This window comes from Phoenix dactylifera, chromosome 4, assembly GCF_051530095.1.
Source record: "Phoenix dactylifera cultivar Ajwa chromosome 4, Ajwa_hap1_PhDact_Kaust_v1.1, whole genome shotgun sequence".
Lineage (NCBI taxonomy): Eukaryota > Viridiplantae > Streptophyta > Magnoliopsida > Arecales > Arecaceae > Phoenix > Phoenix dactylifera.
The window spans coordinates 48,686,597-48,704,504 of record NC_143193.1 but is presented as its reverse complement, the minus strand read 5'-3'; the positions used below and the strand labels follow the sequence as shown (position 1 = coordinate 48,704,504).

Genomic DNA, 17,908 nt, shown 5'->3' with positions numbered 1-17,908 from the left:
TGTCTCAAGCCCGGTCAAAAGACTCAAAATATGAATTCAACAGACTCTTTAGCCCCACGCATGAGATACTACTAGGCCAACTGAATTGTTCAGTGTTTTAGATATCAACAGTCAAACTAAACTCCGAATTGTGTATTCACATATGTGTATTATTGTTTGCATGGGTACTTGTGGGGATAATCAATTACTACTTCACTTTGTATATATCTACATAAGTGTATGGACAGTAGGTGTTCTTTCAAATTACTTTCATGAACAATGTCAATGTCATCAATGCATCATCATTGCATTATGGATATACGAAGGATATAAATCAATTCATATAATAACTGAACATCTCCTAGACATTCTAATATTTCCAAAACTTATATAATGCCATAATATTGATGTATAGTGAGAATTCCCAACATATTCTATGATCTCATGAGACCTAATAGTTGAATAGGGAAAAGAGAAAACTGTAAAGCATCAAGATCTTCTCCAGTGATATTGGATGTCTTAGATGTTCCCTAATTAAGTTGAGGATGGATAATAGGAGCATTGCTATGAAGAGTTACAAATCAGCTGCAAATGTCAATGATGGAAATCTTAGGTAGCAGAAAGATCAAACAAAACCTCTAGACCCTTTCTTGAACCATTTCTTTTTACTTTTCATCAAGAACTTTTGAATTCTGTAATTTTTGGATAAGATGTTGCTACGCTTGTTGTTTTCTGCAGTTGTATTGGTGTGGACATTTTTTGCATAGAATCCCTTTTATTAGAAAAGTTGAAAGTTTTTTGTTTTTAATGCAAATGGAACACTACTAAGTTATTGATGGATAGTTCGCAAGTATATCAGAGGGAGACTTTGCTACTCAATTCTTGTTAGATTTTTGACAAACCTATCAAACTAATAGGATTAATAAGGGAGAAGAACAGGAATCAATTAGAAAAAACAAAAAACAAAAATAAGGCTAAAAGAAGATCGCTACCACAAGTATAACTAACAAATTTTGCTGCAATTATTTGGTATTTGCTTTATTTCGTTTGCCAAGCATTTTTTTTAAAGATTTTATGTCAAGCTTTTCCACATTTCTTGTTATTTCTTCATCTATCAACAAATATAAGAATGCCTTTTTTCAATTGATTCTCCTTTATTTTTTTACTTTGCAAGTCACACATATATAGACACGCGCGCACACGCACTCAAGTTTCATTGATGGCTCCAATGTTTCTATCCGTGCAGTATGTTTTTGACTTTCACATCAACATTATTTTTGGTCGTATCATCAAATTCTCCGCGGATTAGAATTTATGGCTTCTCAAAATTTTAGTACTTGACTGTGTCCGAAATGTGAAGGATTTTGTTTCCAAAACTTGCTCAGACCTGCCTGGTATTGTAAACTAGATGATCCTCCTAGATACAAAGCATCTTTGGAAATTCTATGATCCTAATAAAGTGTCATTTAAAGATTCAAGCTAGATATGTATTTTGAAAGATTTCACATCGGTTAGACTTGTTTTAGAGCCTAAATGTGTGAGACGAATGTCTCCAAATCCTGTAGACGCATTTTGGGTGAAAAACAAAACGGAAGAGGGGTCGGAGCAGCGTGTGTGCGGGCTCCGGAACCGGACAATATCTGGCAAGGGAGCCTTGTATTCCTCCCTCTTGTGGCCCCCACGTGGGCACTGAGTACTTCATGTGCCCCATGCAGGCGGAGACGTGACATTTGGTATCAAAGCCGACAACATCTCTAGTCCGATGGTGGGTGAATGAAAAATCCCACATCGGCTAGACTTGTTTCAAAGCCTGGGCATATGAGGCGTGTAACAACCCAGGACCTCACCCAAAATGGCTAGCCGAAAGTTATTATTTGGGTTCCTTGATCCTGTATAAGTATCCAAGATCTACTCAGCGAATAACCGATGTGAGACTAAACACACGCCCGCACGGGTCCTCACAAGGCGGGTGCTTCCAAATCCTGTAGACGCATTTTGGATGGAAAACAAAACTAAGGAGAGGTCTGAGCGGCGCGTGTCCGTGCGTACGGGCCCCAGAATCGGACAGTATCTAGCAGGAGAGCATCGTGTTCCCTCTTATGTAGCTTCTATATGGGCAGTGGGTGCCTCACGTGCCTACGCAGGAGGGGCGTGACATATTTAGTAACTAATTGAACTAATCCATAAATCAATTAAGAACTTGTGGTGCAGGCATGGGAACATTGATGCAACCCCCCGCTCCCACCCACTTCCAGCTACTCATTCAACGGAAAGCCAGCACGAGTACCGGGCGCGTGTGATCTCGGAGGTGACACGAACGAGCCAATCCAGACCGTCAGTTGTACGGCGCTGATGCACCCCAAACGGCCGTCAAACTTTGATCAGCTTCGGTCAAGCCTAATATGCTCCTGAGGAACACCAGAGCACGATATGGCACGTGCGAAGCGCGCGAAGGGGGTGGGTCTCCGCGGTCGTTTTCCACCTCCGCGCTTCCGGATTCCGTGTTCCGTAGGAACTATTTAATTTAACATGCTAGTCGAAAAAAGACAAAATATGACACGATGGAACTTTTTGTTATTCTCCGTAATTGGGGGCCACGGGTTAAGTAAAAGGGTGATGGAAGGGATAGGAGAACTGTGGGGGCTCATTGAAAAGAGGAGACCGGCCCATCTGGTCTGATAGCAGCAGCCATGCAGTGGCTTTTCCTCCATCACTTCCTCCCCTCGGAATTCACGGAAATGGACTTCCTCTGAAAGTTAGAGGGAAACCAGAAGAAAAAAAGGGTGAGAAACTCGATTTGGAAGTGGATTTCCGGGGAACTGGAGGTCATTCCTCCCCTTCCTTTCTTCCTACATCTTTCTCTTTTGGTCTAGAGAAGTCTCAGTTTCTCAAGCATGATAACATTTTAGATGTAATTTTCAGTTACATCAGCTATTTTTCCAACAAAAATCTTTGTCTGATCTTCTTGGTTTTCTTGAATGGCTTTTTTTTTAAATTCATAAATCATGCAGATTTTGTTTCTTGGTTCTTTTTTCTTTTTTTTTTTTTCCAGTTTTGGCATCAGTTTTCTTGAAAAGATTCGACTTGGTAGTTTGGATTTCTTTCTGAGAGAAGGTTAGCAGATTTCAAGAAGTCGATTTCGTTTTCTTGAATCGGTTTTTTGAACAGATCCAAATGGTTCTTGGGCATTTTCCTTCACTATGATCTTTATTCCATCTTCATTATTTTCTCAATCTTCAGTAGGTTTTTTTGCTTCTCCTTGCTGTTTTCATTTGATCTCACTCAGTGTATTTGGAAAGGAAAAGTGTAGGAAATAATTTTTTTTTACCTAATTTAAATCCATTTATTTATTTTTATTGGTTTATGGAAGTTCCTGGATGTAGAATGTTTTATAGGAGACCAGATGATCACAATTATCGTCATCATATTTACCATCAAACTTATAAAAGTAGGATTTTTTTTTTGAGCAAGATCATAAGTAGGAATTCTACAAAGCGGTTTTACAAGATAAACTCTTACCATTTCCCATTTCTTGCATAATGTTAAACGTATTTTTTTCCCATCTATTTAAAAAATGCAATTACTGCAGTTATTTTTGTAACAAATCTTGTACCATAAGCATATCAAAAGGAAACAATTCAGTAATTTTGTAAATAATTCAACAGAATCGCTGCTTTATCCTTACTTGAAAAGAAAAAAATCAGTCAGTTAATTAATCTTTTCATGCGCACTGTATTCTGTATTACAGATTATCTCCTATATTTTTTGAGAGAAAATCCAATCAATTAATTAATTTCGACAGATGATCCCCTCCATTTGATTATCAATATGGTATTGTAATCTAGTACGGGTTCAGACGTTGGTTTTCTCTTCTTGTTTTCTTATCTGAATTTTTTTCTTCTTTTTTTTCTTCATGTTTTCTGTCATGGGATTTAGATAAAAATGGCTGGGTAAAGATCCATACATACTAACATTAGGTTCTGGATGAGTTATAAGGGAGTTCAGATTACTTGTATTTTCTTGTTTTCGCTTGAGTTTTGAAGTGGTTATCTAGATGTGAGAAATCTTATTTCTTCATAAACCTAATTTCTTCATCTTCTTCTCATCCTAAACACAGTAAAGAGTAAGGAGATCATGGGGAGGGGGAAGATTGAGATCAAGAGAATTGAGAAAACTACAAACCGCCAAGTGACCTTCTGCAAGAGGAGGAATGGTTTGCTGAAGAAAGCCTATGAATTGTCGGTTCTTTGTGATGTGGAGGTCGCCCTCATTATCTTCTCAAGTCGAGGCCGCCTTTATGAGTACTCCAATAACAGGTGTGCATATGTGGATGTGAGGTGATTTGTATCAATTTCCATCTTTCATGTTCCCTTTTTCCAAAGAAAAATCTTATGGTCTATGTTAAGGAGTGAGGCAAATAAAATTAAAGAAAGTAATTTAGGGTCACAGTAGCAACTTGAACTACCTTATTTATTATATTCAGGGTGTTCATTTTGTTGCTTAATATAAAATGCGAAAGTTTTGGCAAGAAATGCCAACTCCAAGATTACTTGATCGCTCTTTTCCATAAATAATGTTTCAGTGAAAATTCTTCTGGGAGATAATTTTAGCCCGTTGACACCATTTTCTTATTCATCGTGTGGTAAAAAAAAATGAAATAGAATATGAATCTGAAGTAGAGAAATCTGTCTAAGGATTTTACTTTGTCAGTTAGTCTTGAGTTAGTTCCAACCATGTGCATAATATTTGCTTTTTGTCTTTCTTGAGGAGAAGAGGAAACGAAAGCGAGTCACAAATCTTGATAGATAATTTTTTTTCTTTTACTTCTGCTGGGTTTTCGCTCATGATATTATTTTGCATCATTTCTTGAATTGTTAGACAAAGAAGACATGACATACGTGAAGTTGAAGTAGTTTGTATTCTTGTTTGTTCCTCCTAAAGTAGAAAATATTTGTTCTTTTTTTTTAATCCTATGGTCTTCCTAGACATATTGCCCAGTTTATGCTTGTTTTGGCTTGGGAATTTTCTGTATCTTCTGATGAGTAGAACTATTGATTGGTGTTTGCAGTGAAGGATTTTTCCTAGTCTTTTACTTTTAACAATTGCAGCGTCTTCTGGATTGAGCTTGCTCCTTACATGCCATTTCTAAACTGTGCTTCAGCTGACCATTTTAAGATCTTGAAAAAAATCATACCGTTGGCAGTGTCTTAAAGAAACTCCTTCTTAACATATGAAGAGAAAACCTAGCTCACCACCATTCAGGTCGGCCCAAAGTAACACGTTTAGGGCTTATCTTCTTCGCTTTCCTTCCTCTTTGCCCTTTCTTCTCTTGTATAACTGGTTTAAACCTGTCCTGGCCCACTCTCCCCACTCCCCCTGCCTATCTTGCGTAACTTTGTGTTGGGTTGCAGTGGGTTTACTCATTTACTCGATTTCCTCTTTTAGAAGTTGAATAATTCGATCCTTCTGATAGAATGGAAAGTAAAAGTGGTCTTATTTTTTCTATTACAGCAGGAAGTGATTAATTAGTTGTGATGCTTGGACTACAATTGCTGCAAAAGGGCCTTCAATAGCTAGCTAGATCACCCTTTGAATGGATCAAATACTACTTGCAATATCAATGAGCCCTAAGATAGCTCCTAAACCAGAAACTTCTTTTGTACCCATCATTTATTTACCAACAGGGGTTAGCTCACTTTACATATATAGCTTATACACTGGACCCTTTCTCTCCCCTTCCTTCTTCTTTTCTTTTTTTTTGATACAGACTCTCCTTCCTTCGGATGGCTATATATCTCTAATGTTGTTCTCCCTTCCCTGCATCATCATCGTCTCATCAAAGCCTTCAGCAGTTCAGTCCCTCTCTGAAAACCACGTTCAGTTTCCCCTAAAATCTCCTGCAACTTTGCTCCAAGACCCACCTTTCCAATATCTCCTCCCCCTCTTCTTTGAAAATTCCAAAACCCTAGATAATTTTCTCCGAACATAAGCACTTTATTTTCTTAGAGTTTCGCCCCGCTTGCACCAAGATGGAAACTGTGGCCACCTCCTGCCAGGTTTCTTTTACGGTGCTGGAGGGTGAAAACCTTTCCCCATATCTGTCTCTTCCCCTCCGCATCCACATGTCCTTTCCCTCAGAGCGCTTTTAATTGAAAAGCTACGGTGCAGTTCATTCCTAGTGAGACATCTGTACTGTACTAAGTGATGATGATTACTTTTGAACGGAGGGGGAGGCTTTTGGCTTCGTGGTTGGGCAACTCACTGGTGCGTGGGGTTATTTCCTGCCGGGCCCTACATCCATTCACGTCACTTCCGAACTCGTGGTGTCGTCTGCTTATTCGTATTCTCCCAAGGCTGTCTCTTATCTTGTTCCTCTTTTGACAAAACCTTAGCATTGTCGCTGGGTTTTATGATAGAATTATTGTTAAATAAGAAGTTTCGAATTTTCTTCCACAATGGAAGGTGCGCTTTAAATTGTTTATTCTTTTCTTGGTTTTAAGCATGTCAAGGTTTTATTTCTCTATAAAATATATATCTACATATTTAGACGGTAGTTGTTTTTTCTGGCTAACAATCTTAAATTTATCTGCTATCCAAGTGTTTCCCTGCAGGCAAACGTAAGCAATAGATTCTTTTCGCCCTTTGTTTGATGCTTTTCAATATATTCTTCATCTCTTTCCGAAGATATATCTGTTTATTTGGATGGTGGACATAATTTGGCTAACAGCCTTGTCTTCATCTGCTATCTAGTCCATCGCTACTCTTCAAAAGTTACCTCAACCTTATCTTCAAATTTTTAACCTTTACCAAATGAAAGTTGTGGAATCTATTTACTCAAATTATTTATGGAAGTTAAATTTTATGTGCATGTGTCTAAGAGCTTTTTCTGCTTGAGGAACGTTATCTGAAGAAACTTTAGCAAAATGCTGCAAGTCAGAGGCATCTGACCTTAGATGGGAGATCGAGTAACACAGCATTGCCACAGTTTGAAAGAGAGGATCTGATAAAAGTAGAACTGATATCGGAGGATCTTAAAACTTATACCATGGATCAATATGTGAAGTTATTCTGTGAGAGGAGACAGTTTGGAGAGCCAAGGCTTGTTAAAATATAAAGATGTGGAGATATCCTAGAAAGATGTGGAGATTAATATATATGGATTTTCTAAAATGCTGGGGTACGAGTTACTGATTAGTTAGTCCTATATTTTCCTTCAACGACCGCGACCTAAGGTTTCGGAGTCACACCTTCGGTTCTTTCTAGGGTTTCCTTTAACCTGGGTGCTCCCTCTAGCCTCTGCATGCTCCTGAGTGTAGGTTGCAAATATGATGTGGCATCGTTGCAGTAGCTTTGTAGGTGAATAAGCTTCGAAGGGGAAGATTTGCCGGTTTCGTTCTTTCCACAGACTCCGGCAGGCCGTCGAAACTAGGCAGCACCGCACAGGCTTCAGAACAGATCTAGGTAGCTGCTTCCGCCATTGTGTCCGTAGCTCTTCCACGGACAATGGAAGAGTAGGAAAAGGTTTCTCTACTCTTCCACGGACAATGGAAGAGTAGGCTCTTGATCATAGATTATCTCGGAAAAGGTTTCTCTACTGCCCAGAGAATCAGCCACTGTGACGCTAGGTTCGGACGTTAGTAGAAACTGGCTTAGGAATGCTAGTTTCAGAGGTTCCTCTGCTATCCATTGGTCGTGCCAAAATGCCACTTGTTTGCCATCCCCTATCTTGGAAGGTTACGCAGAAGTTACATAAGGAATGGACCTTTAATTAGGACGCTCTTCCAGGCCTGCAAGGCACCTCTGAGATTGCTCGAAGGTGTTTTGAGTTGGAGGTTTGTTCCTCATCCTTGGAAGTCAGCCCCACTGCCATTTTCCAACAGCAGAATATTGACCTCATCTATTCCTTATATTAACCATCCTCCACTTCACCGATGACAAGCTATGACATGGTTGAGATGAACACTAGCCAGTGTCACACAGTAGCATGGATTTAGAGGTGGTGGAAATAACAGATTTGTATTTTTTCATATCACCTGAGAAACAGCGTGTGTATTTAACTATCAGTATTTTTCTGAGAAGATCAATTATTAACACTTCGTTATGAAACAATCTTAATATTTGTAGCTGAGAGTGTGGCAAGATCAAGACATATGCTTTTTATTAAGCTTCATTATCATTATGTTAGGATTTGATTATTGTAGAGAACTACGTGTTATTTCTATTAACTCTGAAACCACATGGAATTTCTTTTAGCATCCCCTTATTTGACCTACGTAGACTAACTCTTTTTTTTAATATATTATATATTCGATGTACCCTATTGATATGCTATCTTAATCCTGTCTTCTAGTGATAACTTCATAATGTATGTCAGACAATTTGAAATGCTGACATGAACTGTGATACCGATTCTTGTCCTATAGTGTCCTCAACCTCATACATCCACATGAAAATTTAAAACCAAAATAATGCATCTCGGTGAAGCCCGTATATTGATGCTAACCAGTAGCAGATACAAGGTATTCGGTCCTTCTCCTTTCTCAAGAACATGTCCTATCAGAAGTCATTTATATGATATTCTAATCACATTGAAAAATATTGAAACATCGATATACATCCTTTTCTTTTCCACTTCCTACCTCCTATCTTAGAATATACCGATTTCTACAGAAATGAAGATATCAGATGGAAGAGATGCCTAATTTGTTGCACATTTTCATTATAATTTTATCTACTTTAAAGAATATTCAAACACCAGTCCTAATATTACCTTGTCTCTACGCCTGTGTGGTTGTGCAAGTGGATTGAGAGTGACTTTCAGGCACTTTCTGAAAGTGGCATTTCAAAAAGCTATCTTTTCTGAAAGTGAGCACTTCTACTATTTAGTTTGCTGCGAAAAATAAAAAATACACTTTGATGGCTTTAGGTGTTTGATTGAATGGTGTAGAAAGTCACTTCCAACGACTTGGTTAGTTTGGATGGTGAGATTACCCCGTGTTAGTGAATTAATCTCCCTTTTACTAATAACATGAATAAAGTATTTTATACAACATATATTGATATATCAAAATATTATTATATTATAAAAATATTCATGATATTTAGATAATATTATATATTTCTTAATATATAATAATAGTATGAGAATGTGTTGAATGAATTAATTATTATTATCATATTATTTTTTATTCTATCAATACTTAAATAATATTACTAATCATATGCAATGTGAACTCAGCCATGCTCTGGTTAATTAAAATAATAATTTGGAAACTAATTATTTTGTTGATCTCTAAGTATTACAAATTAATATCTAATATAAATTTATAAAATAATCAAGTATTTCTTATTAAAATAATACTATTTTATTATGGCTTATATTGGTTTTCACTGTTGAAAACACTAGTCAATTTCAATAATAATAAGGAATTTAAACATTCTTATTTATTGTACTAATTATTAATTATTGAGTAAAATTTATTAATTTATTGGTAATTATTTTATGTTTTTTATGTTTTTCCAAGTTGGCATCCATGAAGTCATGAGCAAACATTTTAATTGTCAAAGTTACATGAATGAAGAGCTAGATTAAAAGAGGTGATGATTAACCAAATACACATATAAATTTCTACATATTATTAAAGATGTAACACATTACAAGGAGGAGGAACTCCAAAACCCCAATGCCCAATGCATGCCTCATTTAACATCTTCAGACATTTAAAACCCATATATAGCAATAAAATTGATTTACAGCACATCATGTACAAAGTTTATAGCTTCGTAGTGAAGCATCCATATAGTCTTTTTTTTTCATTTCTTATGTAAACCTAAAAACAAGTAAAAATAAAATACAAGCAATAAGATATGTTCAATAAAAAAGCAATAAGATATGGGGTTCATATGGATTGGACGAGCTATGATTGTGAGGGCTTCTGAACATCAATAATGCTGAAAAAATATCTAAGCTTTTTCTGTCAACTCTATCCATGCCACTCTATTGATTATTGCCCTATAGATGGTGGCTTCAATGGCTACCACATATTTATCATCAAAGTGAACGGCTATATTTGTACCCATATTTTTTAATGAATACAAATACGAATACGAATATTAAATGGATATCAAAATTAATATCCATATTTATTCTAAATAGATATGGATACAAATCAAATATTAAGCATATCCATATTTGTTATAAACATATATGGATACGGATTGGATATTAAACATATCTATATTTTTTTATCTAAATACGGATATAAATCAAATACTTTTGTGGATATTAATCAAATTTAAGCAAAATTCAATGATGAAAACTAGCAATAAAGATATGATTGTAAAAGAAAGATTCAAGTAAAAATATAATTTTAATAAGCATTTATCAATATTAAAAACTAACAATTTCATAAAAAATATATTGTTAAGGGTTGCTCATCACCGAAGTAAACGAGATCTATAGTGCCTCAAAAGCATCTCACGGTTGTCGCTTGTTGCAATCGCCAGATGAAAACTAGAAAGTGGATAGAATCTTCGAAACCTTTGTTGCTTAAAGACGATGAAGAGGAAAGACGGACAAAATAAATGGACAAGAGGTTTGAAACTTTCAAGTGTGCGAGATGTTTCGAAGAATTTTATTCGAATCAGGTATTTTGTATTCGGATAACTGTCTTAAGTGACGGTCATCCGATATCTTGATTTCTTTTGGTTTGGGTTTGTTTAATCACTTAATTGGTTTTTTTATTTAATTTAACTTAAAATTCTTTTCACTTATCCTTGTTATGCAGATATTCTAATCTGGATCCAAATCCAGAAAAATTAGGTGTATCTGCATTTGTATCCATATTTGAGAAATTTTTGAACTTACTATTCGGATTCGTATCCGACTCCGACTGAACTAAAAGAATAGCATCTGAATCTGACCTAAATCAAATACAAAAACAGATATGGTCGGATATAATCCGACTTGCTATCAACCCTATAAATAAGATCAGCCCAAGTTTTAGCATGACAACAGCCTGTAAACAATTGCCACCATCCACATATCTTCTCAGCCATCAACTAGTATCCAAACAAGAAGATATACAATCAGCTGGCGACAATTTGCCAACCTATCAAGATATAGATATAATTTCATGACAACAAAGTAGAAGGCTACTTCACTTCTGTTTCAACACATACCACTAATAAAGTCCCCATAAAACAATGTATCCCACAGCATAACCAAATCTATGAAAAGGCTAAAAACAAGGCCTCATGTTCAAACTAATAAGTAGCAAAACAAATAATAAATATGAGAATAAGGCAACAAACCAAGTATGTAGATCCATGTGTATATAAGAAGATCATTGACTTAGAGTTTAAGAGTCCGTGCCATTGAAATCCATTGAAAAAGAACCCCTTACGTAGTTCCTCCAAGGGGCTAACTCCTTAAGCTCCTCCCATCATCATTGGCTCATATGCAATTTGGTGGTTGCAATGATGCCACATATATCCCCCTCCAAGTTGCAACCATGTAGAGGTGACCAACAAACTTATAAAGAAGGTATTGAAGATCATATACACAACTGTCATCATAACCCATGAACAAATAAAAAAAAAAACAAACCATATTTAAACCATATAATCCATCACAAAAAAAAAAACATGATATTAATCTTCCAATGAACCTGTCAACAATTATAGAAGCCAAATAGTGACCAACAAGTAAACATAAAAAAATCATCGTAGAGGAAAAAATGTTTGGTAAACAAAATTAAAATATTGCAACAGCAAAATTTTGCTCTATAATATGGTATGTTCATCAAAGTCATTGCTGAATGAATGCATGATGGAAAAAATTAGCAAAACTCACTTTACAAAAGCAATATAAAGAAGGCAACTTAAGTTTTAGATAGACCTTGAAGTGTGGATTATGAAATGGTGTCATGCACCTCTCTTTTCCACTTGATGTTTTTTGTTTCTAAAAATTGTGAGATATGAGGTAGGATGTTTAGTATCCTTTAGATCCATTTAGTAGGCATCCATAAAGTGTTTTAAGGTTAAATTTATCACTTGCAAATTACAATTGTTTATTCAAGAAAAAAAAGAGTAAGAATGTTGCAAGCAAGGATATGCTTAAGTAATTGCATGCCACTTCTAAAGGGGAAAGTTCTAATTTTGAACCTTGATAGGTTTGCCAAAGTGGTTGACATGGATAATTATTCCATCGTTTCTTCAACATTATTATTTTCCAAGAAAAGAAAGAAGCCGGTGTCTTTGTTTTAGGACTTCTCGTGATTATATATTTGTGAATCATTTTAAATCAAGTTTACTATGTGGTCAATAGTCAACCATTTATTTCTATGGACAGCAAGGGCCTAGTACTCTACTTTTAGAAGTGCTCCGGCTTCTTACTTCTCAAATTAAATGTAGTCATGTATATTAACATTTAAAGTGATACTTAAAGATTTGTGCACGGAATTAAGCCTCCTGGATTTCAAACATGTATCTGATGGAGTATGCTATTTGTATCTGAAGAATAATATTAATGATAATAGATATCTCGTCTAAGATCATCTTAACTAAAATCCTAATAATCCTGTCTATGACTTGTTGAAGATGTTGAATCACGTGATTCTAAATTCAACAGCATCAAGAACTCCCAGTGCTGCTCAAGATTCAATAAAAGTAGATTTTTCTTTTTAAATTGTGTAATGAAATTTTTTGAGATAGGGCCATGGAGACCTTTTACTTATTACTTCAAGATAAAGTCTTCAGGCAATTTCAATAACAAATATTAAACATAGCCATTCCTTTCTATAGCTCTGGGCATATGCAACTTTTGTACAAATAGATTCTTTTGGTGTTATGCGAAGGCATAATATACAATCGTTTTGAGGTTTCTTTTTTCCTTCTAGTGTGACATGCATATGAAAAATGTTCCATGTTTCGGTCATTTATATATACAAATTTGGTTACATCAAAAGAAGAAGTTTTGTTCCAAAAAAAAGAAGAAAATTAATGTTGTGGTATACATTTATGATTAGAGCAACATTATGAAATTGTATACTGATTTTGTTGCATAGAATCTTAATCCATGTAATAGTAACCTCTATACACCATTTACTTCTTGTTAAGAAAGTGGTGCCATTTGAGCTATATTTCCGTAAGTAGAAGTTAAACTAATTTGAAAAGTTTGAGCGCCCACAAAAATTATATTTAATCATTATTACGGTTTATTTGTCTCTCTCCTCTAGGCTTCTTCGGTTCACCTCTAATTTCATCTTTTGATACTTATTAAAAGCATTGGCTAGATACAATTAAGTGTGATCGATCTTTCTTATTCTCAGTTGATTTATGTTACACAGAAATAAATATTACATAACGTGTGCATATGAATTTTTTCAGCATCAAATCAACTATTGAGAGATACAAGAAGGCAAGTGCTGATAGTTCAAATTCAGGTTCTATTATAGAAGTTAATTCTCAAGTAAGTGAATTTTTCCCCTTCTGCTTACATTTTATCAATTCCTGCTACACCATTCCAGGTTAGCAGCTTCATAGAATTGATAAAAGGGTTTGTCCATCTTTTGCATCAAGAAGCAGCTCTCATTATTAATAGACATTAATGATAATAATTTTTTATTATTATCATCTTTGCATATCTTCCTCAAATATCTTGAAATGGTATGTTCAATTTCTGTCTCTCTTTGATAGGGTCTATCATCTTTAACTAAAATTATTTAAATAGAATCAAAATACTTATCATCCTACATATTTGATTTTAATGTTTTTAGAGAACAAATGATAAAGCTTGCCATAGTTTAACAAAGTGTAAGATGGCTTTGATGGTTCACAAAAAATTACAAGCAATGTTTATGTGTTACTGTGAGTTACTACGAACAGAGTCTAGTTCAGTTTGCATTCTTTTCATTTGAAAATTAGAAATCACTGCTTTCTAGATTTATACCTGATGTTTGATTTGAGAGCAAGTGGATGATATATCATAGATATGACCTTAGATGCAAATATGCTAGATAGCCATTTAACTGTGGTATGTATATAACTTGAATTGAAAGTTTGTGTTCAAGTACGTAGAGGTTTGATTTTTTGGTGGAGTTGTTATAAAGATCATAGTTTATAAGAATATGGAAAGCTTAGTACCTTGTGCAAATACTTCGATCAAGCATAGACAAGAAAAACCAGTGTAAAATAATATTATGATTTTGCACTTCAATGATTCTTTGTGGCATGACTTCAGGAATAATTGCTTTCATGTGCTATTAACATGTAATCATTGTAACCATGGAATGTGGCGAATCCTAACTAGGTAGATGGGGATTGAGGGCTAGGGGATCTAAGGCTAGTCAGGTTTAAATTCGGTTAGGATACAGGCATGAGCTTACTAGGGTTTTGATATGTCCTGAAAGGATGAGGTTTCTAGGATGTAGGAATCCTTGCTTCTTGGAGGGTGCCTGAGCATGTCTACAGCCTGCTATGAATGTATCACCATGAAATGCAAATTAGAGAAGGTAAAAATATTACAGTCATCCCTGAGAAATAGAATTTGAGGAAAAAAATCTTGAGGTCACAACCCAGTATGGAAAAGATGGTAGGACAGTCAAAATTTCAGTTTGCAGAAAGCTATTTTTCATCTTGCAGTTCTGTTGTTCTCAAAGCAATCAACTACTAAACTGCACGGCCTAATGATAAGCATGCTTCATTAAAAGAAAAGGGAGCTATGAAAGTTGATGTCGAACCCTTCCGATAATGGTTGTGTTATTAACTAATTGAAAACAAATTATATTGAACTATCAAAGAAAAACCACTACTAGAAGGTGTCATAATGCCCATCAGGTTAATTCATCATTAACAAGGCAGCAAGATGAATTCCTAAGTCATTACCTGGGGCCAACAACAGTCTAAAATCCATTGATTTCAATAAAACTGTTGTTATCATTTGGTCATCCAAGTTCTCCATTTATGGCTTCATAATCAGTTCTTGTTTTTTAATTTTTGCAATTACAGAGGATATGCGTGAGAACCCATGCAGAGGTGTGTTTTCCTGGGTTGTTCCAATATACTTCCAAGGTTTGAATCTGAGATCTTGGGTGACATCGACGTTATGAATGCAAGAAGTGCAACCACCTGTTAGCAGATACCAATAATATATCCGTATTACTGGTTGGAAGTCATGCCCCAGGTTTTTATTGGCATTAGTGTGTCCCTTTCAGCTTAATAACTTATGGCAAGTTTGATGATATTCTTGGCATTGCATCCATCTGTTTTTGAAACAAAGATTGTGATATTAAGTAGTTGATAGTCCTTTCTTTTCTCAGATAAGAAAGTAGATAGCTAGATATAAAATAGTGAATTGCAACATCGGAATATCAAAGTTAGCTCACCAGGATGCCTATTGCTAAATTACAGAGAAATGGCAATATTAAACAGCAGGAAAATTTAGAGACCAACTAGGTGGAATACTGATTCCTGGTTCTTCCACTTTCCTCTCACAATACACCTTCAATAGTTTTGAGGAATGTTTTCATTATCTTACATCCTAAATACCCGTTCCATAGTTTTGCTAAATATTTTCATTATCTTACATCCTCACAGAAGAAACTAAACAAGGCATGGCTAGAGGTTTGCATGCCTATTATTTCTATGACCTCTATTTTCACTCCATAACAAATGACCGAAAAGAGAATCGAGCACATAAACATGAGCAATCCTTCTTCCTGAACACTGATAGCAGCTTTTAGAAAAAGAAAGAAAGAAAATTAAGATCCATCTGACTGTCTTTCCATCTTGCTGATGTGAATGCAGCAATATTATCAGCAAGAATCAGCAAAATTGCGCCGCCAGATTCAGATATTACAAAATGCAAATCGGTACACCCATTATCTTATAACTAATATGAGTTAGATATAATGGGAAAAACTCCCGTATTTTCAGAGGGAAGAAAAAAGTCTCTATCTAAAGAATGAATAATTTAAGGTTACTTCTGCTGCTAATTGTATCGCCAGTTTTTTTTCCCAGGCACTTGATGGGTGATGCTCTGAGTTCTTTGAGTGTGAAGGAACTTAGGCAACTTGAAAACCGACTTGAAAGAGGCATCACAAGGATCAGATCAAAGAAGGTACTCTACATAAGATCGTCGCCCTACCATTTGATTTGCTAGATATGTTGGACCTTTCTATTCAGAGAGTATAAGATTATGTAGAAAAAATCTATTTGATCAGCTGAGCAAGCACAATGATATTAAACTTTCGGTCTTTATTCTTAGTCATGTAAAGCTTGGAGTCATTTTGGAAAGAAATTTTTAATCACACAACTTTTAATAGGTTTAGAAAGATTACATGTATATGAGTGTCCTTTTGCATTTTGGTCCCAACTAACCTAGTTCGTTTTTTCTTAACAGCATGAGTTGTTGTTTGCAGAGATTGAGAACATGCAGAGAAGGGTAACATCACTTCCCCATAATCAATGGTTCTTCTCTTTTGTTTTTATCTGTTCCCTCCTGAGTTATGTTCTTTTGTAACTTCAGGAAGTGGAGCTTCAAAATGATAATATGTACCTCAGAGCTAAGGTAAGAGCAACAGGGAAGCCTCTTCTAAACTGAAGAACTTGATTCTACTTAATCATTTGCTTTATCTTAATAATTAAATAAATCAAGGACTTTAATAAGCCTGAGACCAATAATCTTTTCTCATAGACATAGTATGGAATACAATACATCATTTTCTTGTTTGATTCAATCCTGACAGAAAATGGCACATGAATTTGAATATTGTAATCAATTGGCATATTCTCTGTGCTGTAACCTCAACTGAGCTGCCAAAAACAATAAAGGAAATAAAGCAGTTCAAAGACTAAAAGTTGTAAATGAGACAGCAGAGGATTCTATAGTTTTGCTCAGATGAATTCAAGTCATTCCAGTCATAGTTATTGCGCCACCAGCTGCAATGACCAACATTGATGCTAGACAAAGGCATCAAGTATCATGATAGGTGCAAGAACGGATTTCACTACTTGCAGATCTTCAGCATGAAGTCATTACCGAAAAACTGGAACCTCATAAAAGTGCCTGTTTTCCCTTCAATTAGTTCCAAAGTTCTACAGAGAGTTTATCCTTTTGCAGTTTTCAGGTCGTGGAGGTTATTTGAAAATAATTCCCAACATGAAGTATATAGAAAGCTTAAGTTGAAAATAATTCCTCAATCTGAGCTTTTTGCTCTTTTATTAACAAAAGCCCAAACAAAGTCTCTGAATTTTGACTAAAACACTAAATTAGAAGAATTTGTCAGACTATATTCTACCTCTCATAATCCTTTAATGTATTCAGATTGCAGAGAATGAGCATGCAACACAGCAAGTAAGCATGGTACAAGCAGGACCTGAGTTTGATGCTCTTCCAGCATTTGATTCTAGGAACTACTATCATGTCAATATGTTGGAGGCTGCAACCCACTACTTGCACCAACAAGATCAAACAGCTCTTCATCTTGGGTATGAAGCAAAAGCTGATCCTGCTGCTTAGAGAATTAATCCAAATGTGTTAGTTTCCTGGCTGACGGTGTGTGTTTTGATCATGTGATCTTCACATAAGACTACCTAAGGGGGTGTATCTGAATAGTCTTTTGGTAAACTGTCTTTTGCTAAAATCTTGTTGTGTCGTTGCTGAAATCTTGTTGCATCTTCATGGGCTTTTACTTTGATCATATAGTTGATTGTAAATGACCATTATTAACTATACTAAATGGTTTTCTTCTTGCTAAGCCACCAAGCCTTGGCGACAGTAAGGCATTCTTGGCATGCATGCCCTGGACTGCTTCCATGAACGAACCAGATGAACAATATGAAACACCCCAAACAGTAGATAGAAGAGTTTATGCCTGAAGAGGAATGAAATGAGAAAATGCAACAAGTAAATTAATGAACAGACATG

The 17,908-nt window shown here is 35.5% G+C and overlaps 1 protein-coding gene across 2 annotated transcripts; it reads left to right on the top strand.

Annotated features, from left to right (window-relative positions):
• The first annotated feature begins 2,621 nt into the window (after positions 1 to 2,621).
• LOC103704758 (agamous-like MADS-box protein AGL11) lies at positions 2,622 to 17,738 on the top strand. 2 transcript variants are annotated; one of them, XM_008788178.5, is made up of 8 exons: positions 2,622 to 2,762; positions 4,097 to 4,295; positions 13,369 to 13,450; positions 15,787 to 15,851; positions 16,000 to 16,099; positions 16,382 to 16,423; positions 16,508 to 16,549; positions 17,306 to 17,738. In XM_008788178.5, the coding sequence occupies exons 2-8, from the start codon at positions 4,114 to 4,116 to the stop codon at positions 17,498 to 17,500; spliced, it is 708 nt and encodes a 235-aa protein (XP_008786400.2). In that variant the 5' UTR covers positions 2,622 to 2,762; positions 4,097 to 4,113; the 3' UTR covers positions 17,501 to 17,738. The 2 variants fall into 2 exon arrangements, with proteins under 2 accessions (XP_008786400.2, XP_008786399.2); XM_008788177.5 differs by having other exon boundaries at positions 2,663 to 2,804.
• The last annotated feature ends 170 nt before the right edge of the window (positions 17,739 to 17,908 follow it).